Here is a 27,920-nt window from a genome sequence, read left to right on the forward strand (position 1 = left end):
AAGTTACATTCAAAGAATTAAATATTTTTATGTGAATTTTACTCATTCTAATGAACGCAATTTAAAGAGTTTTTCTTTCTTTAACAGAAAATTCAGTACGAAGAAATGAAATATAATGTTGTATAAAACGTTTTAGTATAGAAGCCTACTAAATCATCCTACTAAAAGGTTTGAATTGAAGCCCATATAAAAGAAAATTAAAATACAAAAAAATCAATACATAAAAAGCCGCATTAATTGAAATGTGTCCACTGCATCCAGACAAAAGAGGCTGATGTGACATTCTGCTGATGGGTGTGTGTGCGTACTGCGCATGCGCGATCATCCCGCTCTCTCTGCTGGCCTGACCTCCTCCCGGTTTCTACGGCCGCCTGGAACTTCAATCGTAAACCCGCTCGAATATACCCATACAGACACTGGCACACACATGAGGGCATGGCAGCTGTGTTCGGCAAGCTCCAGATTGGCATTTATGTGGAGATCAAGCGCAGTGATGGTGAGTCCCGCCGTTTATTAGGTTGAGGTGTAGTTAGTCGCCGCATCATCTTTGTTTAACCGAGTATACTCGTTTAACAGGGCGTCAAAAAAAAATGACACAAGACAGCTGATGTAAACTATAGAATACGTCAATGAACGTATGCATGAATATTCTCTGCTTTGCACAGTGTAATAATGTCGTTAGGGATGCCTGCATGGCGAATTTACGAATTGTACTATGGCGATGGCTTGGCTCATGAATATTGATTAGCCCCGCCTGACGTTGCGGAGCGCCTAGGGACGTAATTTATTTAATAATCATGAGCAAGACCTTCACCACTACGATTCGCCAGCAGATTAGCCTCCACTTAATATTTTCAGACTTTCAGCCAATCAGATTGTAAAACGTCACCCTACGTAATTAATATTCATAAAACAAGCCTTTATAATAGTAATCGTGTATTTGCAGTATGGTAGCAACATCTCTGAGAAAGACGCCTTGAGACATCGCCTGCTAAATAGTTTGCGGAGATGTTTAGTTTCTTTTTTCCCCGTTTTGTTTATTTGTCATTTCACCAATATATGAGGTTAAAATGGAGCGAAATGTAGTTTCACGTGGTCTGCAGTGCAAATTACTGACTGGACTAAGCACTTACAGGAAACATTAATGCACTATAATAAAAAGACAGATATTAAATATATAAAAACAATAAGTATAAAGAATAGCCGTATACCAAATGACAAGTAACATCTACCAATTGCCATGCAATATAATATGGGTGGTGTGGCATGGTGGTTGAGTTGCAAAGCTGGAATCTAGAAGGTTGCTGATTCAAGCCTCACTAATATTTAAACTATTTACTATCAGCTTTGTGCGTTTGAGCTAGATTCTTCACCTCGGGCAATTGTCCAAATACTATGTGTGTATAATTTAAATGACTTTGAATAAAATTGTCTGCTAAATGACTGCAACTGTGATCCAGTGCAGTGAGGTAATAATATAAGTGTCACATATGGCTTAAAGCTTTGGTAAAATGTATATAAAGTAACAAGAGTGGGCTTAAGATTTAACTAATGCTGGTCTTAATAATCTTGCTATAAAACATGATGGGGGTGTTTTGTGGGCATGTTAGTCTCGTGAGTCTGACCTTTGGCTTATCGGCATAAAGTCTGGTCCACACCGCAGCTGACGCCTCTTCACATTTCTGGGTTTGGAAGGCGTATGTAAACCCTGATAGCAGGGAAAACGTATATATCAGTGAATGGGAGACCATAGCATATATTATTTTTACGTTCCCAATTGCTCCAACAACATAAGGAAAATCAACTCCTACATTTTCACGACTTTTCCTGTTTACTCTGCTGAAACGCTCAGTTTTGACCTAAGTGCCTCTTTAAAACTTCAACGTAAACGTCCACTGTTATGATTGGCTAACATTGTGCAGCCCCTCAAATACAGCCATTTTGTAAACTCCATCGGAAGAGAATGAACAAGCAACACAACATTATAAAACTACATTTCATGGTTTACACATGACACACATCCAACACATTGCATCCGAATATATTAAACTGTTCACTTACTATAAGCACAACAGCGCCATTAACAAAGAGTCATGACATTTTAAGTATGAATGAATGAAACTGTTTACTCGAGGTTTTGTGATTGATTAAATAGTGTTTTTAACTGCCCCATCCTCCAAAAACAGTTCCTTTGCAAAGTTTGTATCGTATTATGACTGGTTCACAAGCAATCCACTCCGATATGAGCCAAAAAAACACAATCCACACTGACATGATGAACAAGATGTGCACACATCGCCAGAAACACATCAAAGACGTCCATCTAGTGCATGTTTACATTCACCAAGAATTAAAAATAGGGCAGACGGGTGCAAGAATGCGTCCAGGACGAGTTTGTGCTCAAAGCAGTAACATCCATCAGCTGAATGAAACCGCTTCTCTTTTTTGGAGTTGTAAATTGACACTGCATCTTTTAAAAGCAGCTTGAGATACATGACAGTGGTCAAAGATGTCTGTCTAGTGCATATGCAAAAATAATTAAAAATAGTCTAGATGGATCCCTTTTGGTGTTCAGGAATAGTTAGCAGCCACACTAGGCCTGTCTGACCTGGTCTCTCTCTCTGTTTCTGTACTGATAGCCAGTGGGCAGGGCCAAGGGTGAGATGACGTAGAGTAGGCATTGATGTTGTTGCTGTACAGGTGGTAATGAATTCATGGGCATAGTGACATAGGGGAGGTGCGTGAGTAAATGCTTTTATTGCACTGGGGATTATGTTTTGAGTTCTGAAATTTACAGTATGTTTTCATAGTAGAAAGACCTCTTATATGTCAAAATATCAAGGAAAATTTAATTCCTCATGACATGACCCCTTTCAAGGGTTATTTCACCCAAAAAATGAAAATTCTCTCATCATTTACTCAAACTCATGCCATCTCAGATGTTTATGACTTACTTCGTCAAAACACATTTGAAGAAAAATATATTAGCTCAGTAGGTCCTTAAAATGCAAGTGGATTGTGATCCAAAAAGAACAGACAGTTAACATAAACATCATCTTCACCGACTTCAGCGGTTAAATTATTGTCTTATAAAGCAAAACGATCGCTTTTCTTGCGGAAAAGATCAATATTGAAGTACTTTTTAACTATAAATCATCGCTTCGGTCAGCAGCAGTATACACTTGTGACGTAATCGTGTTGACATGTTCACGCTAGAACAGACGCACATGTTATTTCCCTTATCTGTTTGAATGAGCAATTAGAAGAAGTGAAGCGCAAACATTTGAAAATAAGAGTCCCCTGTGTATTTCAGCCTTTAAAGTTAATAGTTTCATGCTATGAATCTTTTTAATTTTCCTTGGTTAAAAACTGCATCTGGAATTTAATTGGCAGATTAATTGCCTTTCTTTCACCTCAATATCATATCAGCAAAATCCAATGTTGGTCAACCTCTAATTTGTATTTATTTAGATAATGATACATAGTCTTAATGTGATATATATGTTAAGGAGACATTAAGAAATGTTAAGGCCATGATGAATGTGTGCCACTGCCTGTTCAAGTAAGAGTCTTTGATACATGATTTATTTTGAGATTGTGTTGGTTTATTTTGGTATGGGGATACGGTATTCATTTTATTTGTTCAGGTCTTGAAAAAGGTCTTAAAAAGTCTTAAATTTGATTTTTAAAAACTCTGCAACTGCAGCAACCCTGAAAGAAACTCATACAGGTCTGGAATGGGATGAGGGTGAGTAAATGATGAGAGAATGTTCATTTTTGGGTGAACTATCCCTTTAATGAATTCCTGGGTAATATAATACAAAAAATTCTGTTATACATATACATTAAATTATTAGAAATGTAAATGCTAAAAAATGTTGCTAGATGTACTCACTGCCAATTAAGGCAGAAATGCATCATCACAGTCTGTGAAAAGGGTTCATTCTGGCCAAAAACCACTTGCTTTGACAGGAAGAGACCATTTGACTGACATGAAAAGTGAATAACTAATTAACCACGTATAACCACGGTTTGTGTTGTTTTTACGTGCCGTTTCCCACACAGCGACACTGGCTCAACCCGGGGATTACTGTATTTGCTTATATGAGGAAACCTTCTCCCAAAAAAGTTGGTGTGCTTGTGTTGTGATTGGCAGGAATATTTGCACATGCAACTTTCATTTAAAACTCTATTCATCGATGTAAAATAATGTTTTGAACTACTTCTTATCATCAATCAGAAAACTATTGCAGTAAACCTTTGTTGTATTATCTATTACAGGCAGAGTACACCAGGCCATGGTGACATCACTGAATGAAGACAATGACAGTGTGACTGTGGAGTGGATTGAAAATGGAGACACAAAAGGGAAAGAGGTATCATGTCTGATATTCATATTCCATCATATTGGCTGTGTTTATACAGTAAGTAGGTAATGCATGTTCCTCAAGTTCTGTTTTCAGCAGAATCGTTATTCAAAGGAGTCATTTTTACGGAGCTTTATGTGTTTAAGCTTGCTTTAGTTATACATGCATTATAGAGACACAGATATAATGTTGATGTGTCAGGATAAAAGGAGATTTATTCCAAAGCAGCTTTTCTACCTTTGCTGTAAATAGCTTTGTTGTTCATCTGAATAAGTAAGAGAAGTAGGGGCAGTACGGTGGCTCAGTGATTAGCACTGTCGCCTCACAGCAAGGAGGTCCTGGGTTTGAGTCCCGGCTTAACTGGGCCTTTCTTTTTGGATTTTGTATGTTCACCCTGTGTTCGCAAGGGTTTCCTCTGGTCCAAAGTCCAAAAACATGCAGGTTATGTGAATTTGAGGCTCTAAATTGCCCTGTAAGTGTGAGTCTCCCAGCCACTATGGTTGCGTCAGGAACGGCATCCGGCATAAAACTTGAGCCAAGTCAAATATGCAGATCACAGATGGTCAGCTGTAGCGACCACTAACAGGAGCAGCTGAAAGAAGAAGTGAGAGATGTGATTTTTCTGTCCTATGGAAAAATTATATTTATTTAGCAGCTCAAATGCTCAATTGATGTTTTTAAAAACTGGAAACCCAATTCTAATGTTCTTGTTCTGTGTGAACAGGTCGATTTGGAGAGCATCTTTGCACTGAATCTAGATATTGCACCTGATGAGGAAATCGCACAAAGTCCAGAAACTCCTCCACCCCCTGTGTCAAGTGCCATCAAACTCAACAAGATTCCCCAAAACAAGGTCTGCGTCCATACAGCTACAGAAAATAGCCATAACCACGAGTAGAAATAAATGTGGAAAAATTATTTTAGTGCACACTTTCTTATATAAATTTTCAAATAAAGGCCACATCCACACTAATCCGTTTTCTTTTAAAAAACGCTTTGCTATGTTTGCGCCTCTCACCACAATCTAATGGTGTTTTCCTCCACAGAAATCAAATGCTCTTTGAGTACCACATACTTGGGAAAACAATGACATTAGGAGGTTTTCAGTATATCTTATCAGGGTTCTCACGTGTCCTGGAAAACCTGGAATTTTGCTATGCAGTTTTCCAGTGATGGAAAACTAGAAAAATACCTTATTTTAGTATTATAATTTTTTTTTGACTGTGACACTAACAAGGATTTTGATACATGTACAAAATCATGGTAATGATTGAGAATCGGTTTAGGTGTGAAAAAATATTTTATTTTTTGTGTGTATTTGACGCTGGCTGCGTCATATAGTGAACATAAATTGTTGACTGTCATGAATGCACAATCAAATTAAAATCTAGTGTGTTTATTAAACCACAAAATGGTTGTGATATATAATAATATAATAAAAATATAAGCTGCATGTGCTGCATGCTTTAAAATGAATGTGTGAAGATAGCCGCTCATATACCCGTCCCCGAGAGCCCTCAAAAAAGGCCAAAAAGCTGCCCCGTTATTTATTAAATTAATCTAAGGTGCCTAGCCTTCTACATGACATTTCCTCGAATGCCGCTACCATAACCACTTTAGAAATGAGGGCGCTCCAGCAGACTTACATCCCCTAAGAATGATCTGTCATGTTGACACCATTTTGATAATAACATTTTAATAAACTGTTGAATACAGAACTATAATAACATTCTAAAAAAAATAAACATCCAATAACCACAATATTCAATACACACAACCTCTTGTGTGTTTTTGCTTCAAAAGTCAATCATGAGTGTATTGGGCATAGTACACCAGTTGGGCACATGAAATGTCCTGGAAAATTGTGCCTTGAAAAGAGTGGGAACCTTGCTTATGTATGAATGAGAAAAGCATAGGGACGTTTGGGGAAGTGGTAAAGCCGATATTTAAAATGGGTTGTGCACTCAGCCTTTTAAAGTATACTCTTTTGACTTTGAACTCATACGGATGCGTTCGAAACATGTGCATTACGACGTTTCTTTTTTTTACTCCCCTTTTCAACCCAATTTGGAATGCCCAGTTCCCAATGCGCTCTAAGTTCTTGTGGTGGTGTAGTGACTCGCCTCAATCCGGGTGGCGGAGGACGATACACAGTTGCCTCCACGTCTGAGACAATCAATCTGCGCTTCTTATCACGTGGCTTGTTGAGTGTGTTACCGCGGAGACATAGCGTGTGTGGAGGCTTCACGCTATACTCTGTGGCATCCACGCACAACTCGCCACATGCCCCACCGAGAACGGACCACATTATAGTGACCAGGAGGAGGTACCCCATGTGACTCTACCCTCTCTAGCAACTGGGCTAATTTAGTTGCCTAGGAGACGTGGCTGGATTCTCTCAACATGCCCTATATTTGAACTCGCGACTCTAGGGGTGGTAGTCAGTGTTTTTACTTGCTGATCTACCCAGGCCCCAACTACGTATGCTTTTTGAAATTTTATAGTACAGGTAACGGCAGGCGCTTGTGGCGTCAATGCGAAAAAATGTGGACTGAAAAAAATTATGTCGGCTGTGCTAAAAAAATAATCAAAAAGCAGTCTTAATCACTTAAAACTCATTTGACATTTTTTCTTCTGCAAAACCCACACGAAGATTTGTTGACAAATGTATGAGGTGTTTTTGTCCATACAATGTCAATAGGGTCCAAAACATTCAAGCTCCGAAAAGGACAGAAAGGCAGCATAAAAGTAATCCATACAACTTGAGTGGTTGTCATCTGAAGCGATATGATCGCATATTTAACAGAAAGTCAGATCAATAATTAAGTCCTTTTTTACTATAAATTCTCCTTGCTCCCCAGTAGGTGGCGAAATGCACAAATAACACAAATCACCAAAAAAAAAAAAAAAAAAAAAAGAATGTAAAAGTGAAAGTGGAGATTGATAGTAAAATAGGACTTAAATAATGAACGGTTTCTCACCAACACCTATCATATTACTTCTGAAGACATGGATTAAACCACTGGAGTCGGAAAGATTACTTATATGTTGCCTTTGTGTGCTTTTTAGCTTCAAAGTTTTGAACCCTGTTGACTTGCATTGTGAGTACCTACAGAGCTTTTCTAAACATCTTTGTGTTCAGCAAAAGATAGAAAGTCATACATATCTGGGATGGCATGAGGGTGAGTAAATGAGAATGTCCATATTTTGGTGAACTATGCCTTTAAGGGCAATTACTATAAAATAATGGATACTAGCTGGTTATAATGTATCGTATACATATATATCGTTTAGCTAAGCAGAATGGATGGTCTGAAATGTGATTTTTTATTTTTTTATTTTTGTCTCTTGTAGAATCGTCGAACAGTAGCTCCACCTAAAACTGAACCACCCGCAAGGGATAATCGAGGTGTTGTAACAACTTACTGTTATATACAAGTGTTTTTTTAGTTCTTTATTTAAAAAAAAAAATGACATGTACTTAATATGATGTCTGTGTCTTTTTAGGTACGACTCGAGCGCGGCCGAGCCAACAGATTGAAGCACCTCCAGCTGCGCCCGCGCCACCTCCACCGATTCAGAATCAAACCCTACAGCAGCAGAACGGTACCAGAACATACTTTGAACCTCTCAACCACTTTCATACTATTAGCGCAGCATCCTTTTTTAAGTTCTTTATTGTTCTGTGCAAACAGTGGAATTATTTCTTATTTCTAATGCAAGAGTCACATGCAGAATTGAGAATTAAATACAGTAGCAAACAGAAAATCTGAAACTTTAGGTTGATAAAAGGTGACGTTAATTTAGAAGTCTGATGTATTGAGAAAAAAACTGACATCCAGACTTTTCTCTTTTTCTCTCTGTTATAATTGTGCTTGACACATTGCACCCCAGTGACTCTTATTTTTTTGAGGGTCCTTATGAATAAATGGGTGTGAAATCTCCAATCTTTTGGAGTGTATGAAGAGGAGCGTCACAAGCGATGATTGTGGAGTGAAGGGCTCTCAGCGTCTCGCACAATGACTGTTGTCTTGCTGACACACAAGACAAACAAAAGCATCATTTAGAGTTGTTTTCCAGTATGTCTCAGAGATGACCCCTGCTAACGCTTTGCCCCTAACACATGCCGCTTGTGTTTAACATAAGCTCATTTAAGTTGACTTTGGAATAAAACATAAAAACAAGATACCACAGATATATTGATTATATACCCCCTTTACAAAAACTTCATGATCACTCCATGTCAAATCACTTTGTAAATATGCCTTTAAAAATCAGATTGGGGCTTTCTATTGTGAGAAAAAATTATAATTTATAATTATAATTTGGTCTCTTTTTTGTTTTGTATGTGTTCAGCTCGCAGGAAGTCCAACTGTGTGAAGGAGGTGGAGAAACTTCAGGAGAAAAGAGAGAGAAGACGATTGCAACAACAGGAGCTGAGAGAGAAGAGAGCACAGGTGAACAACAGCAGTCGTCTTTCAGTACTCACTATAGCTCTTCGTCCGATGATGTGTTTGGACCTTTTATGACATTAAATGTTTGTTTATTTAATTTTGTTACATTTTGCAGGAGGTCGATGCCACAACTCCTAATTATGAAATTCTGTGTATGATCCGAGACTTCAGAGCGAGTCTGGATTACAGGCCACTGACAACTGCAGATCTGGTAAAAAAAAATATGAATCATTACCTGCATAATTACTTCAGTTTAAATATTTAATTAAGTTGCAAACAATATATTTACTGTGTTGTATGTTATTGTAATGTGATGTATTTTTCCAGATCGAGGATCACCGGATATGTGTGTGCGTGCGGACACGCCCAATAAACAAGAAAGGTGAACCTGAAATTCCTTTTTAATTTTTCTGTATTTCCAACCTACTTCCACTGTACTTCTACTCTACTTTTAACCTACTTCCACTGTACTTCTACTCTACTTTTAAACTACTTCCACTGTACTTCTACTCTACTTTTAACCTACTTCCACTGTACTTCTACTCTACTTTTAACCTACTTCCACTGTACTTCTACTCTACTTTTAACCTACTTCCACTGTACTTCTACTCTACTTTTAACCTACTTCCACTGTACTTCTACTCTACTTTTAACCTACTTCTACCATACTTCCACTGTACTTCTACTCTACTTTTAACCTACTTCTACCATACTTCCACTGTACTTCTACTCTACTTTTTAACCTACTTCTACCATACTTCCACTGTACTTCTACTCTACCTACTCTTAACCTACTTCTACTCTACTTTTAACCTACTTCCACTGTACTTCTACTCTACTTTTAACCTACTTCTACCATACTTCCACTGTACTTCTACTCTACTTTTTAACCTACTTCCACTGTACTTCTACTCTACTTTTAACCTACTTCCACTGTACTTCTACTCTACTTTTAACCTACTTCCACTGTACTTCTACTCTACTTTTAACCTACTTCCACTGTACTTCTACTCTACTTTTAACCTACTTCCACTGTACTTCTACTCTACTTTTAACCTACTTCTACCATACTTCCACTGTACTTCTACTCTAATTTTAACCTACTTCCACTGTACTTACTCTACTTTAACCTACTTCACTGTACTTCTACTCTACTTTTAACCTACTTCTACCATACTTCCACTGTACTCTACTCTACTTTTAACCTACTTCCACTGTACTTCCACTGTACTTCTACTCTACTTCTACCTACTTCTACCATACTCCACTGTACTTACTCTACTTTTAACCTACTTCCACTGTACTTCTACTCTACTTTTAACCTACTTCCACTGTACTTCTACTCTACTTTTAACCTACTTCTACCATACTTCCACTGTACTTCTACTCTACTTTTAACCTACTTCCACTGTACTTCTACTCTACTTTAACCTACTTCCACTGTACTTCTACTCTACTTTTAACCTACTTCACTGTACTCTACTTCTTTTAACCTACTTCCACTGTACTTCTACTCTACTTTTAACCTACTTCTACCATACTTCCACTGTACTTCTACTCTACTTTTAACCTACTTCCACTGTACTTCTACTCTACTTTTAACCTACTTCCACTGTACTTCTACTCTACTTTTAACCTACTTCCACTGTACTTCTACTCTACTTCTACCATACTTCCACTGTACTTCTACTCTACTTTTAACCTACTTCCACTGTACTTCTACTCTACTTTTAACCTACTTCTACCATACTTCCACTGTACTTCTACTCTACTTTTTAACCTACTTCCACTGTACTTCTACTCTACTTTTAACCTACTTCCACTGTACTTCTACTCTACTTTTAACCTACTTCCACTGTACTTACTCTACTTTTAACCTACTTCCACTGTACTTCTACTCTACTTTTAACCTACTTCCACTGTACTTCTACTCTACTTTTAACCTACTTCTACCATACTTCCACTGTACTTCTACTCTAATTTTAACCTACTTCCACTGTACTTCTACTGTACTTTTAACCTACTTCCACTGTACTTACTCTACTTTTAACCTACTTCACTGTACTTCTACTCTACTTTAACCTACTTCCACTGTACTCTACTCTACTTTTAACCTACTTCTACCATACTTCCACTGTACTTCTACTCTACTTTTAACCTACTTCCACTGTACTTCTACTGTACTTTTAACCTACTTCCACTGTACTTCTACTCTACTTTTAACCTACTTCCACTGTACTTCTACTCTACTTCTACCATACTTCCACTGTACTTCTACTCTACTTTTAACCTACTTCCACTGTACTTCTACTCTACTTTTAACCTACTTCTACCATACTTCCACTGTACTTCTACTCTAATTTTAACCTACTTCCACTGTACTTCTACTCTACTTTTAACCTACTTCCACTGTACTTCTACTGTACTTTTAACCTACTTCCACTGTACTTCTACTCTACTTTTAACCTACTTCCACTGTACTTCTACTCTACTTCTACCATACTTCCACTGTACTTCTACTCTACTTTTAACCTACTTCCACTGTACTTCTACTCTACTTTTAACCTACTTCCACCGTACTTCCACCGTACTTCCACTGTACTTTCTCTGTACTTCCACCATACTTCCTCCGTACTTCCACCCTACTTTTACCCTACTTCCACTGTACTTCCTCCGTACTTCCACCATATTACCACTGTAGTTCCATCTTACGTTTACCCTACATTCAACGTACTTCCACTGTTCTTCCCTTATTTCACTGTACTTCCTCTGTACTTCATATTTTATTGTATAGTAGGGCTGCACAATGAATCGAAAAATAATCAACATTACAATTACAGTTGCCACAATTAAATTATCATGAAAAATTTCAATTATAGCAGTCAGTGTAGTTCTATGTAGTCTCTCATGTTGCGTAAAATGTATTTTATTTTCTATTTAATGTGTGTTTTTGCAGCGGTTGAGCCTTGTAACCGACACGACAGCTTTATTTGTATTGCTTCTCAAAGGGGGCCAATGTAAAGTTGACAGTTTAGGCATTGTCAACATTTACTGATAAAACGGCTATAAAGTCATTCAGAAATAGTTCCCGCCTTGTTCTGGAATTGCAGTTCCTACATAAAAATACGCCAAGCACTTGATCCAACCAAAAATAAGTATTTTAATGTAAGTTGTATTCATCTACTTTAATCATTCATTTTTGTCATAATCGTGCAGCCCTAATGTATAGAGCTGTTTATTGTATACTGAACTCTATTATTTGTATTCAATGTCAGAGCTGACCATGAAGGATCTCGACGTCATCACCATCCCCAGTAAAGACGTGGTGATGGTCCATGAACCCAAGCAGAAAGTGGATTTAACAAGATACCTGGAGAACCAGACGTTTCGTTTTGATTATGCTTTTGATGATACTTCGACAAACGAAATGGTTTACAGGTCAGAGGTTAAAAAAGATTTAAGCAAAGAAGTGAAGATGTATGCATAACAATAATAACAATGAAAGAAAGTATTAATTTGAGCAGTTACAAGGTGACATAGGAGTTTAGTGGCTATTATTTTATTAAAAACAAATGGAGTAGTATTTTTTTACTATGCATTTGACATAATGTGACGTATTTCTGACTGAAATGGAAAATTCAGTGGGAAATTATGTAGGGTGGTAATTTATTCATCAGGATTGGATAGTGAAAAGTAGGCTGTGATATTATTGGTTATTATTTTACCCTCACATACAGCCTTGATGATATAAGTTATTGAAATTAAATTTTGGATGTTAGCTGTTAATATAATATCATATTAACTTTAAAAGTGATCTAATATAAATTGGAAGTCTTTGACTCCTTGTGTTGCAGGTTTACCGCTCGGCCGCTGGTTGAGACCATTTTTGAGAGGGGAATGGCAACCTGTTTTGCTTACGGTCAAACGGGCAGTGGAAAAACTCATGTAAGTATCAATCTACAGATGTCTGATGACAGTATATAATACCCGATGACATCACATTGCACAACTTACTGGAAAAGATTTCCCCAGAGGATCATTCAGTTTCACTCAGCGTTATAATGGATTTTCCTCCTTTACAGACGATGGGCGGAGATTTTTCAGGAAAGAATCAGGATTGCTCGAAAGGGATCTATGCACTTGCTGGTGTGTATCAGACCATCAGCTGATGATTATCCTAAGTTCACCAAAAATGAAAATACTGTTATCATGTACTATCATTTAACTCCGTTCCCGCATTACTTTTTCTCTGCCAGAGTGTCCAAGCTGCATTTTCCATACAATAAGGTCTTACACAGGCAAAACAAATATATGTATAAATTATTAGTAAAACCGTTCTTGCTTAAATTGCCCCATCAAATTCAATTAATTGATTAATGAATGATTTACACAAAATAATGTTCTACTACTCGTGTTTTATACTGTCAAGCTCCAAAATATGGGGCAAAATGGGGCAGTGGTGGCTCAGTGGTTGAGGCTCAGGGTTACTGACCAGAAGGTCGGGAGTTCAAGCCCCAGCACCACCAAGATGCCACTGTTGGGCCCTTGAGAAAGGCACTTATCTTCAGGTTGCTCCGGGGGATTGTCCCTGTAATAAGTGCACTGTAAGTCGCTTTGGATAAAAGTGTCTGCCAAATGCATAAATGTAAATGTAAAATATCTTACAAATGAGGACTTAATTGTTTGCATGCAGATATATGAGGAGACAAGGTTGGGATGGTTACTTTTTAAATGTAATTTGTTGCATATTACATTTGATTACTCTAAGGTACGTAACGTAATCTAAATACTTTGGATTACTTCAGCACTGGCAGATTTGTAAAAACACATTCTCTGGGAAAAAAAAGCCTAAAAATCTCATTAGTTAAATTCTCATTAAGAATAAATTTTTTTGCAGTACATCTTTGCTCTAATATCAACGGTCTTACTAGAGAAAAATTATTATGCTCTAACGTGAGTTTTCTTCATAGAGTTCATTATAAAATAATAATGCATGTAAAGCCAAGAAATAGCGTTTTAGCTTAGCATAAAGCTAAATATTCACATGAAATTTGACTAAAGGTTAACTATTTTTGCTGCTCCAAAATAAACCCCTCAGAGTGTACAACCACATCCTTTTCTGATTGTATGTGGATTCTGTTTGTAGAATGAGGCAGAAAATATATTAATTGTAGCTTTCTATTGGTTAGCATGTGCTTAGCATGCGGATAAAACATAATTCAATAAAAAACATCACTAAGGCATGTAATAGTGTATTTATTAGATTCATGTTTCATCTATCAAAGCGTTTCTAACAGGCACATTTTGTTAAGCTGTAGAAACACAATGTAGCTGCTCTAATAAGCTCCCATGGGAAAGTTTCTCAATGACGTCACCTTTTTACTTACAACAGTGTGAAAGCGCTCGTATGAACGAAACGAATCATAAGAAAGTGTTATAACGCTGTTCAAAAGGCCCTCGGATCGCATTATTTATATAGATAAATGTTTGCCGCCTGAATAGTCAAAATAATAAATGAAACCAATTACAATAAAATGCAAAGTAATATTTTTAGTAATCAAAATACTTTTTGAAAGTAACTGTATTCTGATTTCCAACAATTTAAATTGTACCTGGAATAGTTACTAATATTTAGTATTTTAAATAAGTAATCGTGTTACATCTCATACCAAACCTGTGAGTAGATCATGACAGAATTCTCATGTTTATGTGAATTGTCCCTTTTATGGACAAATAAGTAATATTATGTTCCTAAAATGTACTGTGCTTTGTTTCCAGCACGGGACGTTTTCCTCATGTTAAAAAAACCTATCTACAAGAAGCTTGATCTTCAGGTTTATTCGACTTTCTTTGAAATTTACAGCGGGAAGGCAAGTTCTCCTGTTCCTATTTATATCAGCTAATTTAACTAAATAAAATTCCAAGATTAACACATTGCTTTTTATCTCTGTGTGCAAACAGGTGTTTGACCTTCTAAACAGGAAGGCGAAACTGCGTGTGTTGGAAGACGGGAAGCAGCAGGTTCAGGTTGTCGGGTTGCAGGAGAGAGAGGTCAAATGCACAGAGGATGTGCTCAAACTTATCGAGATGGGCAACAGCTGCAGGTAAAAGACTTTACTAAGATGAACAGAAAAGACGGGTTTCTTTCGAATGGCTAATTGATCTGTTGTATATGTTGTCTTCTGTGTTTTACCCCAGAACGTCTGGCCAGACCTCCGCTAACGCTCACTCGTCTCGCAGTCACGCCGTGTTTCAGATTATTCTCCGCAGGAGGGGCAAAATGCATGGCAAATTTTCTCTTATAGACCTGGCTGGAAACGAGCGGGGGGCGGACACGTCGAGCGCCGATCGGCAGACGCGACTCGAGGGGGCAGAAATCAACAAAAGTCTCCTGGCACTGAAGGTTTGCAATACCTGCGCGTGCATTACCTCACAACAACAATTCAAATGGAACTTTTTGCCACACCTGTTAGCTACAAGAAATTGTCCACTTTTTATAACAATATTTATACAACAAAACAGCGTTTAAAAACCTTGCATTTCCACTTGTTTTGTTTATGTGATTTCCAGGAGTGCATTAGGGCGTTAGGTCTGAACAAACCACATACTCCGTTTAGAGCGAGTAAACTCACCCAGGTCTTACGAGATTCGTTCATCGGAGAGAATTCAAGAACATGTATGGTGAGGAATCAACCGACATGCTCACGCTGTTCATAACTGTGATACATTTACTGTAAGATACACACAGTGTAGCTTTTGTTTATCATGACTTAAATATGTTTGTGGAATAATGTTTATCTTCTCTGAATAGATTGCAACAATCTCTCCTGGAATGGCGTCGTGTGAAAACACATTAAACACTTTGAGATATGCCAACAGGTACCTCAGCCCACCAACACCTCTGAATATTTATTGATGTAATCAGCCAGCCCTTCATTCTCTCTTGATATGGGCTGAATTGTGATTAACACTCTGTATGCCAGCATAGCAGATGTAACTAGTCCGACACAGGGCTGTATGTAATGCAAAAATTACAGAGAATTCCTAAATTGCGGATGTTATTATTTAGAATTGTACTAATATGCACCTTACCGTTTCAAACCTACTTGTTATGAAAATGGTTTTGCAATATTTAGGGGAAGTGGCCCAAATTAAGCTCAAAATATGCATGTAAGTAGTACAGATGGAGAGATATTGATTTTATTTTTTTACTACCGATACAAATTATTTATTTTTATGTTAACATGTCCTATAATTGATATGGAGAGCTAATATTATTATAAACAATTTTATGCATTTTTCCATTATGGTAAATAATAAAATCATTAAACTATAGCAATAAAAAATATAGGGTTGGCCCATGAACATTTTAATAATAATAATAATATATAAGACAGACTGTTTCACTTTTAATTGGCTATATAACAATTCCAGTGGGTCAGAAGTTTACATACACTTAGTTAACTGTGCTTTTAAGCAGCATAGAAAATTCCAGAAAATGATGTCAAGCCCTGCGATGGACTGGCGACCTGTCCAGGGTGTCCCCTGCCTTTCGCCCAATGTTAGCTGGGATAGGCTCCAGCCCCCCGCGACCCTGTACACAGGATAAGTGGTTGACGATGGATGGATGGATGGATGGATGGATGGATGGATGGATGTCAAGCCTTTAGACAATTAGCTTCTGATAGGCTAATTGGAGTCAATTGAAGGTGTACCTGTGGATGTATTTTAAGACCTACCTTCAAACTTAGTGCCTCTTTGCTTGACATTATGGGAAAATCTAAAGAAATCAGCCAAGACCTCAGAAAAACAATTGTGGACCTCCACAAATCTGGACCACATAGCCATCATATCGCTCAGGAAGGAGACGCATTCTGTCTCCAAGAGATGAATGTAGTTTGGTGCAAAAAGTGCAAATAAATCCCAGAACAACAGCAAAGGACCTTGAGAAGATGCTGGAGGAAACAGGTTGACAAGTATCTATATCCACAGTAAAACAAGTCCTATATCGACATAACCTGAAAGGCTGCTCAGCAAGGAAGAAGTCACTGCTCCAGAACCACCATAAAAAAGCCAGACTACAGTTTGCAAGTGCACATGGGGACAAAGATCAGATCAAAGACATTTTGGAGAAATGTCCTCTGGTCTAATGAAACAAATATTGAACTGTTTGGCCATAATGACCATCATTATGTTTGGAGGAAAAAGGGTGAGGCTTACAACCCGATGAACACCATCCCAACCGTTAAGCATGGGGGTGTCAGCATCATGTTATGGGGGTGCTTTGCTGCAGGGGGGACTGGTGCACTTCACAAAATAGACAGCATCACGAGGAAGGAAAATGATGTTGATATATTGATGCAACATCTCAAGACATCAGCCAGGAAGTTAAAGCTCGGTCACAAATGGGTTTTCCAAATGGACAATGACCCTAAGCATACCCGAAATTTGTGTCAAAATGGCTTACAACACTTACTTCCATCCTAGTTTAATGTGTAGAGACAACTATAAGCTATTTGAACATTACATTTCTTGAGGGGCGTATTCAGAAAGCTGTTTGAAAATATTTGCAATTCTGATCGGGGCCGCAGAAATTGCCGCCATTAATAGGTAGATTCGCTACTGTTCAAGCAGAAAAGTGCAAATATTGATTAAAAACACTAGTTATAAGACGATATCCACTTCAGTGGAATATTATTCACATTTCACAAACTTACTGTAGATTTGGGTGGAGTTAATCGTGTCATTGCCGATAATTCTTTGCGTAATATTTGTGTTAGTGCTATTGTAATGTGTATATGCCCCAAAACAACTTTCTCCACTAAATTTGGATTTTGAAATGTTTTTAGCTGTGGTGGGGGGAGGGGTGGTACAAAAATATTTCAAGTCATTTTCAGTTTAATGTCACAGATGCTGTCCATTGCCATTAAATTATAAATAACTGAATATTCTCTGTCTCATTTGCCGTCTGTCAACTCATCTTCAGAGTGAAGGAGTTTGGGATAAGCCCTTCAGACATTCCCTTCTCGCAGGGGTGCGGCGGTCGCTCTGAGCTCTCTCCTACCTATGAGTATGATGACTTTGATACCTCACCCAGCAGGTCTCGCCCTTTTCCAGTTTCAAGCCTGTCTAATTTCAGACAGAGCGCCTGATTTTCTTTTACATCAACCGCACTAATGATTTGCTTCAATTTCAGTTCAGAGAATGCTTCTGCATGCGCTTGTTTACTTTTTGTGTCCCTTTCTGTTCTCACTGGTCCATCGTCCAGTTCATTTGCACAACATATCAGGCATGTGTAAAGGAACAGTTCACCCAAAAATGACACTTTTGTTATTCGTTCTTGTTCTGTTGAACACAAAGTTTTGGAAAATCTTTTCGCTACTCTTTTCCATGCAACATAGTGGCCACAAAGGACCAAAACACCATAAAAGTATCTTGTGTTCCTTGCATAAAGCAATTGTACCATTTCAGAATACTTGGAACAATGTGATTGAGTCGTGTCATTTCCATACGGTTTGGAACAACATGTGGGTGAGTAAAAGATTACAAAATGCTAATTTTTAGGTGAACTATTCCTTTAAGCATTTTCTGTTGCAACTGCACTGTACTAACATGTTAATTTATTTATTTATTTTTGCTTGTGGCTTACAGAACTGACAGAGTCATTATCATGTAGCATGAACATGTTTAACAGCACATGTGAAAGAGCATCTTCAGTGTCCATTCATTCATTGGCTGCTCATGCGTTATGACATTGTGACATTAATACCCCGTGTTTTCATATGCTGAGGTTGTGCATTGAGTTGATGTGTGTATGACTGCAGGGTGAAGGAGTTGACCATTGACCCCAGTGCAGTGATGGAGTGTCGGTCCGGAGGTCACTCTGTCAATCAGCTGGACGTGTTGGAGGCTCAATGGGGAGTCGGCAGCTCTCCTCAGAGAGATGATCTCAAGCTGCTCTGTGAACAAAATGTAGGTGTTTTAATCCATCTTCCCTATTACAGAAGCACAAGCTGGGTCATGTCTAATCCTAATATGTAGCGGTAACTATAAGTAAGACATTCGTAGGTTGAAAGTATGTTTATGTGATGAATGTTTACAGGAAGAGGAAGTGTCTCCACAGCTCTTTACCTTCCATGAGGTTGTGTCTCATCTAGTGGAGATGGAGGAACAGGTCCTGGAGGACCATCGGGCTGTGTTTCAGGTACTGACTTCATCTCCGCCACTGATGTGATGATGGTTATCCTTAAAGGCACCATGTTCTACACGTTGTAGCATTTTATTTTTCCTCTTAAGTCCACTTAGAGTGTTAGTCAAGGTCTCTTGACCAGGGGTTTTCAAACTTTTTAATGCCAAGGACCCTCAGATTTGATGATCCCCTTGAGACAAAATAGTGAACGTAATATTATGAAGACTTCTTGTTTGCAACATTAAATAATTTACTTTCGTTTTGTCTTAGTTCTAAAGCCAAAAAATATTATCTGAAAAGTATTTACTTCTTATTATGTCGACAGTGTATCTTAAGCTGGAGTAACGTACGGGTGTGTTCACACTTGGCAGGTTTGGTTCGATTAAATCGAACTCTGGTGCGATTGCTCTGTTAGTGCGGTTCATTTGAACAAGTGTGAACGCTGTCACCCGAACCTTGGTGCGCACTAAACAAGTGAACCGAGACCGCCTGAAAAGTGGGTCTCGGTCCACTTCCAAACAAACTGTTGCGGTTCGGTTGATATATGAACGCAACATTGACCAAAGACGTCTAAAACAGGAAGTAAAACAGGAAGTAATTTGCCTTATACTGACCTCAAGCATACCTGGTTCTTCTCATCATTGGAGCTATGTTTCCCATTACAGTTCGGTACAGGCGTCGGATTCACCCACAACAAATATTGTTTCAAAGCAGCTTTACAGAGAATAGTGAATGACAACTAGGGGTGGAAAATATCGATTTTCCGATGCATCGCGATCTTCATTTCTTCAGATCTTGATATTGATTCTTACATTTCAAGATCGATCTTTCACTTTATGTGGCAACACTTTATAATGCAAGTAAATCACTCGCATGTGCAACCAAATCTCAAGCTATGCGACTAAAAATGACTATTAGCCACTGGCTGATAAATGTTGAAATGTCACTCACCAGTGATTGAGTAATGTAGTGGAGAAGTTATTAGCTGCGAGATCTTTTCACTGCATGTTGAGAGTAAAAGTTTGGTTAAGCTCGTTCTGTGCGTCCAAAGACGAGATTCACGGATCCATACGTTACTGAATAATGTCTCCTTTAATACCCTTTGTGTTATTACAGTCAGTTGTTGATTTAAAACAACAAAAAATATACTTTTAATTCTAAAAATCACACATGATGCGCTAAAGAAATCATGCACGTCTTCTCTTGTTATATACGGTAGTCGTAAAGAGACAGGACCGATTAAGCGCATGTTCTACGTATCAATGTAAATATTTAAATTATGCAAGTAAACAATGAACATGTTATATACAGTATATACAACATAATATATGCCATTTTAAGACATTAATTGATGGAATAGACTGAATTTGAACAATTCAAAAGCTTAAAGAAGTGGTGACGGAGTGGGCTAAAGCGCATAACTGTTAATCAGAAGGTTGCTGGTTCGATCCACACAGCCACCACCATTGTGTTCTTGAACAAGGCACTTAGCTCCAGGGATTGTCCCTGTAATAAGTGCACTGTTAGTCACTTTGCATAAAAGCATCTGCCAAATGCATAAATGTAAATGTTAAAGGTGCTGTAAGCGATTTTAGCCGTTCAAGAATTTCCACAAACTGAGCGGTTGGATTAGCCACGCCCCCTCTTTCCGAAACCCCGCACTCCAGAGATACCAAATGAGCTTTGATACCGAGACTGATACCGAGCAGATGCAGTTGTCAAATACAACTGCAGCAATATCGCGTGCTCAACGAACAACTGTAATGAACAAAATTGCATAAAAATGGCAGTAAGCCTCAATATTTCACAGAAACTACAAAACTATGAAATTAGACAGCATCAGAGTCTGCGGCCCGTGGACACATTTATGTTTGCTGTATATAGAGTCTAGATATGAGAGATATTATTTCATTAATATCTTTCAGAGAGTAGGAAAACTGGTTGCATACCTTTCCATGAAAAAAATCACTCAAAGCACCTTTAAATGTGACACATTTGATCATTTAAAATTCATATTTTCACATTGTACTTAGAAGGGCTGCCTATATGTTTCTTTTATATTTAACAACATTAGCTGACTGAATTTCTTTTATATCTAAGCAAAATGGACATTGTAACAGAAATGTACCCATATAAATCAGAATCAAATTGGGAAATCTGTATCAATATCCAGCCCTTATAACAACCCCATTTTTCCCCAAACTATATTAAATTAATTAAATGATATGCCGATTTATTTGTATTTCTTACTATGGCTGTCAGCACAAAAAAACAATCATAATTAATCTAATACTCTTTTTCTGTGAATTTTTCTGCAGACCCCCTAGCACCCCTTTTGCCCCCGACACTAGTTTGAAAACTCCTGTTCTTGACAGTTCAGTGAAAATGTAGTTTCCACGATCATTTACCACACATTTGCTTTTATTGCTGTTTATCAGGGTGGGCCAAGTTGTTCAATTCTGAATTGATGATATGTACACTATATGGCCAAAAGTATCAATATGTACATATATATATATATATATTTAAAAAATGTTTGGGCTGATGCCAATATCCAGAGAGCAGGATTGCCAATAGGCTGATATAATGGCAACATATCACACAATTGAATATAATAGTAAATGACATGCACATAAATTGGCTAAAGAATGAATTAACTGTTATTTAGCATTACATTTACTATAGTCTTGCTTAGCCAGACCTGTGACTGCAGTATAGGTGTGGGGGCTATAGCTGCTTTAATTGGCCAAGAATTGCCCATTTAGACAGGAAAAGCCATTTAACTGACACGTTAAGCAACAAATCACAGTCGGTTTGTCATTATGGGGTGTTTAGGGGCGGTGTTATTGGAGGTGTATCGTACCATAATAAAAGACCAACATGGACGGAAAATAATTTAAATAATGCCGCGTGAGTCTCCACGAGTGATTGCACAGAAAACACGGAAGAATGGCAGAACATGTGTAGATAGTCCAAATACAGAACAGAAAACCTCATTATAGGGAATTTCACAGACATAACTAAGTAAACAAATTATTATTATTTCATTACTTTGCACTTTTTGTGCCAGTGGCAGATACTTCAGCATTGAGTCTTGCTTTCTTCTTCTTTTTTTTTTACCCTTTAAGGGATTAAGGGAAAGGAGGAGGCGAGAACCGGCTTGACAATATAAATAATATTTTAATGAAAAACTTAAACAAAAAACACTAACATAAACACACGACGGACATGTCCATAAACGATCTCTCTCTCGGTTGCACCACCATCCGCAGTCGGCCTTTATCCCTCTCGGAGGCTTGATTAGCCTGATAAGGCACCGGGTGTGTAGAATCACCACCTGGCCGGCACTCCGCCCTGTCACACCCTTTTTCTCCCAATTTGTAATGCCCTATTCCAAATGTGCTTTTAAGTCCTCGTGGTCGTGTAGTGATTTGCCTCAATCCGGATGCCGGAGGACGGATTCCATCAATCACGCGCATCTTATCACGTGGCTTGTTGAGCGCATCGCCACGGAGACATAGCACATGTAGAGGCTTCACGCCATCCACGCTCAACTCACCACATGCCCCACTGAGAACGAACCACATTATAGGGACCACGAGGAGGTTACCCCATGTGACTCTACCCTCCCTACCAAGCGGGCCAATTTGGATGCTTGGGAGACCTGGCTGGAGTCACTCAGCACGCCCTTGGATTCGAACTAGCCAACGTGGTAGCCAGCGTCTTTACCACTGAGCTACACAGGCCCCCTGAGTTTTTAAATGTTTATATTGTGCTTTTTCCATCCTGCAGGAGTCCATACGTTGGCTGGAGGATGAGAAGGTGCTTTTGGAGATGACAGAGGAAGTGGATTATGATGTGGAGTCTTTCGCCACTCAACTCGAGCAAATTTTGGATCAAAAGATCGATGTGTTGATCGAGCTCAGAGGTCAGTGCATTGCTCAAAGGACTTTCATTTGAACATAATGATAATGTAGGATCTTTTTGTATTGATTACAGTGCTTAAAAACACCAACATCATATTTGTATTAATATGAAGCATGTCAAAATGTTTTTGTTTAATCTTGCTCTGTTTATGACAGATAAAGTAAAGTCTTTCCGCTCTGCTCTTCAAGAGGAGGAACAGGCCAGCAAGCAGATAAACCCGAAACGTCCTCGAGCTCTGTAGCTTCACTGCAGCAGCACACATTACGCTCAACACTGTATATTCCTGCCCAAAACACCTTTTTAAACAACCTGTCTCAATGTATGTACTCGAGTACTGTTAGTGTTTTGACCATTTCTATTCATCCAAGAGAAGCACATTTTAAAGCTTAATTGTATAGAAATATTACTAATTTCAGTTGTGACTAAAATGAATGATTGAATCCATTTAAGGCCAGATTGTGATGTTCGATTACTTGAGCAAATGCATGCACAAACCAGCTTTGATTGTACATCTGTATCTGATTTGACTGTTCAGTCTGTAAATATTTCATGAACACATTTTTAATGCTTTTCAAATGTATATACACACATATACCTGCTAATGAAATACAATTATGCTCTCCCAATGTAGAGAAATCTCCAGATAAATGCTTAAAATTATGGATGCTCCAACACTGGTTGATTTTGACAGATATTATAATGCACGGTGCTGTGAAAAATGTATTCACCCCCTTTCTGATTTCTTGTAATTTTCATAGTACATTTTTATTAGATCTTCAATCGAGATATAACATAAAACAAATGCAACCTGAGTAAACACAAAATACTGTTTTCAAATATATGTATTTTTTATTGAAGCAAAAAAGTTATCCAACACCTAAAAAACAAACATGTGAAAAACTAACTGCCCCCTTAAACTTAATAGCTGGTTGTGCCACCTTCAGCAGCAACAACTGCAACTAAATGCTTCCGATAACTGGGGATCAGTCTTTCACAACGCTGTGGTTTTATTTGCAGAACTTAAGCTCAGCCACATTGGAGGGTTTTCTCCTTTAGGATTTTCTGATAGAGAGCAGAATTCATGTTTTCCTCAATTATTGCAAGTCGACCTTAAGCAGCGAAGCATCCGCACACCATCACACTACCACCACCGTGCTTGACCGTAGGTATGATGTTCTTTTTGTGGAATTCTGTGTTTGATTTACGCCAGATGTAACGGGACCCCCGTCTTCCAAACAGTTCCACTTTCAACTCATCAGTCCATAGAACATTCTCCCAAAAGCTGTGAGGATCATCAAGGTGTGTTCTGGCAAAATTCAGATGAGCCTTAATGTTCTTCTGGGTTAGCAGTGGTTTTCGCCTCGCCACTGGATGGATGCCATTTTTGGCCAGTGCCTTTCTGATAGTGGAGTCATGAACAATGATCTTTAGTGATGTGAAAGAGGCCTGCAGTTCCTTGGATGTTGTCCTTGGCTTTTTTTTTTGTGACTTCCTGGATGATATGGCTCTCAATGTGGTTCTTTGGCATCCCAGAGCCTTTAAAAAAAAATTGTAACCCTTCCCAGACTGATATATTTCACTCTCCTTTTTCCTCATCATTTCTGGAATTTCTTTCGACCTTGGCATAGTGTGCTACTGGGTGAGACCTTTTAGTCGACTTCATGCTGCTGAAGCAGTTGTGTTTAGGTGTTGATGTGATTGAACAGGGCTGGCAGTAATCCGGGTGTGTCTAGTCCAGCTGAACCCCATTATGAATGCAGTTGCATAGATTTGTGGATTTAGTAACTAAGGGGGCAAATACTTTTTCACATAAGCCCGGTTGGTATTGGATAATGTTTTTGCTTCATTAAATAACTTTATCATTTAAAAACTGTATTTTGTTTATTAATACTGTACACTGATTGCCTTTTGTATTATTTTAGATTGTGTTTACATTTTTGAAACAATTTAGTGTGAGATATACACAAAAACAAGAAATCAGGATGGGGCAAATACTTTTTCACTACATTACATTACGGCGGACAAATTATTTAGTACTTTTGGGGGAAAACGCCCGATATTATCGGTCCAAAATATCACATAAATCAGATCAATTAAAGGTCAGTATTGCTCATACCGATATACCGGTGCATTCATTGTTGCAAAACAAAAGCTGCAGGACTGCAATACAGATGATCTCTGTTGAGACCTAGAGGAGCTGACTAGTTTCATTATAGTTACTTATGACAAAGTGTTGCGAGACTGGAAAGGGATAGGCTTCAATATGTAATTGCATTGTTGGGATATTTAATTGTCAGTGGGACATAACTAAATTAAATAGTGTTGTACAGAAGCCCTGAACTGCAAGGTGAAAAAAAACACTATGTAAACTTGTTTATTTTAGGTGTATTAGTGCCTTCCTGAGCTAAGACTCACAAAAAGACTTGTCCGCAAAACAAATTTCTCAAGAGGCAACACATGAAATCTTGTGTTGAGGTGACAGAATCTGAAGGTCACCAAACTATCAGAAGAAACTTCTGATTTCATGTATTAGAAGACTTTCTAAAATTGAGTAAGATTTGCAAAACATTCTTGTTATTGTATTATACTAGAAGTATACGTTTATAAATAGATAAAGTACCACAGACATTCAGTCTTGTCAGCACAAGATTTCATGCCGACTGATATTGGCACATGGTGGCCAAGGTTGGTATCACATGCTAATTGTTAGCTAGCAAGAGAAAAAAATATTGTGTTGTCTTGTGGAGCAAAAAAATAAAATATCTTAGTTGTCTTAGTAAATATGTCAAGAAAAAAAAAATTCTGATATTTCTTTTTTGTGCAGGACATAATCTTAGGAAGGCAATAAATTGCCTAAAAAATAAAAAAATTCACCTAATAATATATATATATATATATATATATATATATTTTTTTTTTACCTTGCAGTTCAGGGCTTCCGTAGTGTTGCACCTGCTTTTCAACAAACCACTATGAAAATGGCTCTGTTCATTCTGCTCTGATGGACAATCAAAACAAATAAACTTTACATAGTAGTTTTTATTTTCTGCAGAAATCAAAAGGGAATTTTGTTAATAGAAAATGGTTTACATTTTTGAAAACTAAGAATTCTTGAAAGTGTTAATTAGTAAATTCAAGCTACTGGTTTTAAGACGCTATTTAAAAAAAGCAGTCCAACATAATTAACATTTTAAAAGTGTCCTTTTATTCCACTTGAAAAGTTGTTTGTGTGATGGGGGAGTTGAAATGTTCCCTGAATCTGGAACTGGATGTGACTCAATGTTTTATTCAATTTATTGCAGAGCTAAAATAAAGAGCCATCTGATAACTTCATCCTGTACAGTTTTACTTCACTTAAAGACTATTAAAAGCCATTTTCTCCTTAAAAAGCTATTATTTTAAAAAGTCCTGTACTTATTATTATTATTAGTGTTAATATGCTTTATTAACACAGTGCCAATAACACAGTATGTGATTGAATGTATGATTATGTTCATGAGAAATATTAAAGATAGCATATTTGGGTGTAAAGAAACGAGACTAAATAAATGAGTGACAAAACATATTTCTAAATGCATATTATTAAAACATGCCTATATTAAAATGACTTTCCTTTTGTTAAACGTCCCACACGTACACTTTCAGATCTGTTAAATTATTCAGTGGTGGTGGCGTAGTGGACTAAAGCACATAACTGGTAATCAGAAGGTTGCTGGTTCAATCCCCACAGCCACCACCATTGTGTCCTTGAGCAAAGCACTTAACTCCAGGTTGCTCCGGGGGGATTGTCCCTGTAATAAGTGCACTTTTTCTTTAAGTGTTGTGGTGTAACTCTGGAGACAGTAAAAAAAAATCCTAACTTAAAATATAAATTTGTATGTATTTTTTTTTTTAAAACAACTTTATTTTAAAATATGATTAATATTTGGAAAACTTTTGTCCACCAAATCAAAGACATGACATTTTGTTGTCATGTGACATATAGAAAATCTATTTAAAATATAGAGTTAAAAGATTATGTTGCATTAGAAAAACATTCTGTATGTGGAAGAAGTTCTCAATGCCAGTAATTACACATATGAAAAAAAGCATATTGCCAATAAGTGTGTTAACTCGTGTGTGTGTGTGTGTGTGTGTGTGTGTGTGTTTAATACTGAGGTTGTGTTGGAAGTTTAGGATGCTAATGACACAAGAACTGTGAGTCTGTCCTCCAGAGTTTTCCCACACTTTGACCATTCACAAATATACACAACAATTAAAGTGTGTCCATGTGATTGTGCACTTCCTGTCCAAAGATGAGCTGAAGACAGAGCCAGAGAAGACTGTTGGAACACTTCCAGAACCTGCTGACATCATCGGAGCAGAACAGGAAGGAGAGTGTCCCGCCTCGGCAAGGAGATGTATGTCAACAAGAGCGCCATCTGATCATATCTGAACTCATATTAGAACTCTTCCTCTACACTACACACTGCTCTCTCCCATCTGGAAAAAAGGAACACATATGTGAGAATGCTGTTTGTGGACTACAGCTCAGCATTCAACACCATAGTGCCCTCCAAGCTTGATGTGAAACTCCGGGCTCTGGGCTTAAACAGCTCGCTGTGCAGCTGGATCCTGGATTTCCTGTCAGGCAGACGTCAGGTGGTTAGAATGGGCAGCAACATCTCCTCATCACTGACCTTCAACACTGGAGCCCCGCAGGGCTGTGTTCTCAGCCCCCTACTGTATTCCCTATACACGCATGACTGTGTGGCAACACATAGCTCCAATGCCATCATTAAGTTTGCTGACGATACGACGGTGGTAGGTCTGATCACTGACAATGATGAAAGAGCCTACAGACAGGAGGTGCACACTCTAACACTCTGGTGTCAGGAGCACAACCTCTCCCTCAACGTCAGTAAAACCATGGAGCTTGTGGTGGATTTCAGGAAGAAAGACGGAGAACACAGCCCCATCACCATCAATGGAGCACCGGTAGAG

The 27,920-nt window shown here is 38.0% G+C and overlaps 1 protein-coding gene across 2 annotated transcripts; it reads left to right on the top strand.

The window, feature by feature from the left end:
- Positions 1-353: 353 nt before the first annotated feature.
- On the top strand, positions 354-26,251 carry LOC127636706 (kinesin-like protein KIF2A). Of its 2 annotated transcripts, none has more exons than XM_052117384.1 (21): positions 354-496; positions 4,282-4,376; positions 5,092-5,220; positions 7,722-7,776; positions 7,875-7,973; positions 8,724-8,824; positions 8,937-9,032; positions 9,149-9,203; positions 12,097-12,259; positions 12,676-12,766; positions 12,904-12,967; positions 14,600-14,691; positions 14,783-14,925; positions 15,020-15,224; positions 15,392-15,502; positions 15,633-15,700; positions 17,808-17,921; positions 18,646-18,793; positions 18,924-19,025; positions 22,803-22,938; positions 23,093-26,251. In XM_052117384.1, exons 1-21 carry the CDS (start codon positions 436-438, stop codon positions 23,176-23,178), a joined length of 2,214 nt encoding a protein of 737 aa, XP_051973344.1. In that variant the 5' UTR covers positions 354-435; the 3' UTR covers positions 23,179-26,251. The 2 variants fall into 2 exon arrangements, with proteins under 2 accessions (XP_051973344.1, XP_051973345.1); XM_052117385.1 differs by having other exon boundaries at positions 17,808-17,891.
- The last annotated feature ends 1,669 nt before the right edge of the window (positions 26,252-27,920 follow it).

The sequence above is a fragment of the Xyrauchen texanus genome, chromosome 44 (genome assembly GCF_025860055.1).
Source record: "Xyrauchen texanus isolate HMW12.3.18 chromosome 44, RBS_HiC_50CHRs, whole genome shotgun sequence".
In the NCBI taxonomy this organism is placed as follows: Eukaryota; Metazoa; Chordata; class Actinopteri; order Cypriniformes; family Catostomidae; genus Xyrauchen; species Xyrauchen texanus.

Bases quoted from the DNA above. Each gene is read 5' to 3' on its own strand.
- LOC127636706 (XM_052117384.1), top strand. From the start codon at position 436: ATGGCAGCTGTGTTCGGCAAGCTCCAGATTGGCATTTATGTGGAGATC. The intron at 14,692-14,782 runs GCAAGTTCTCCT...GTGTGCAAACAG, and splicing joins TTGAAATTTACAGCGGGAAG to GTGTTTGACCTTCTAAACAG. The intron at 17,922-18,645 runs GTCTCGCCCTTT...GTATGACTGCAG, and splicing joins TTTGATACCTCACCCAGCAG to GGTGAAGGAGTTGACCATTG.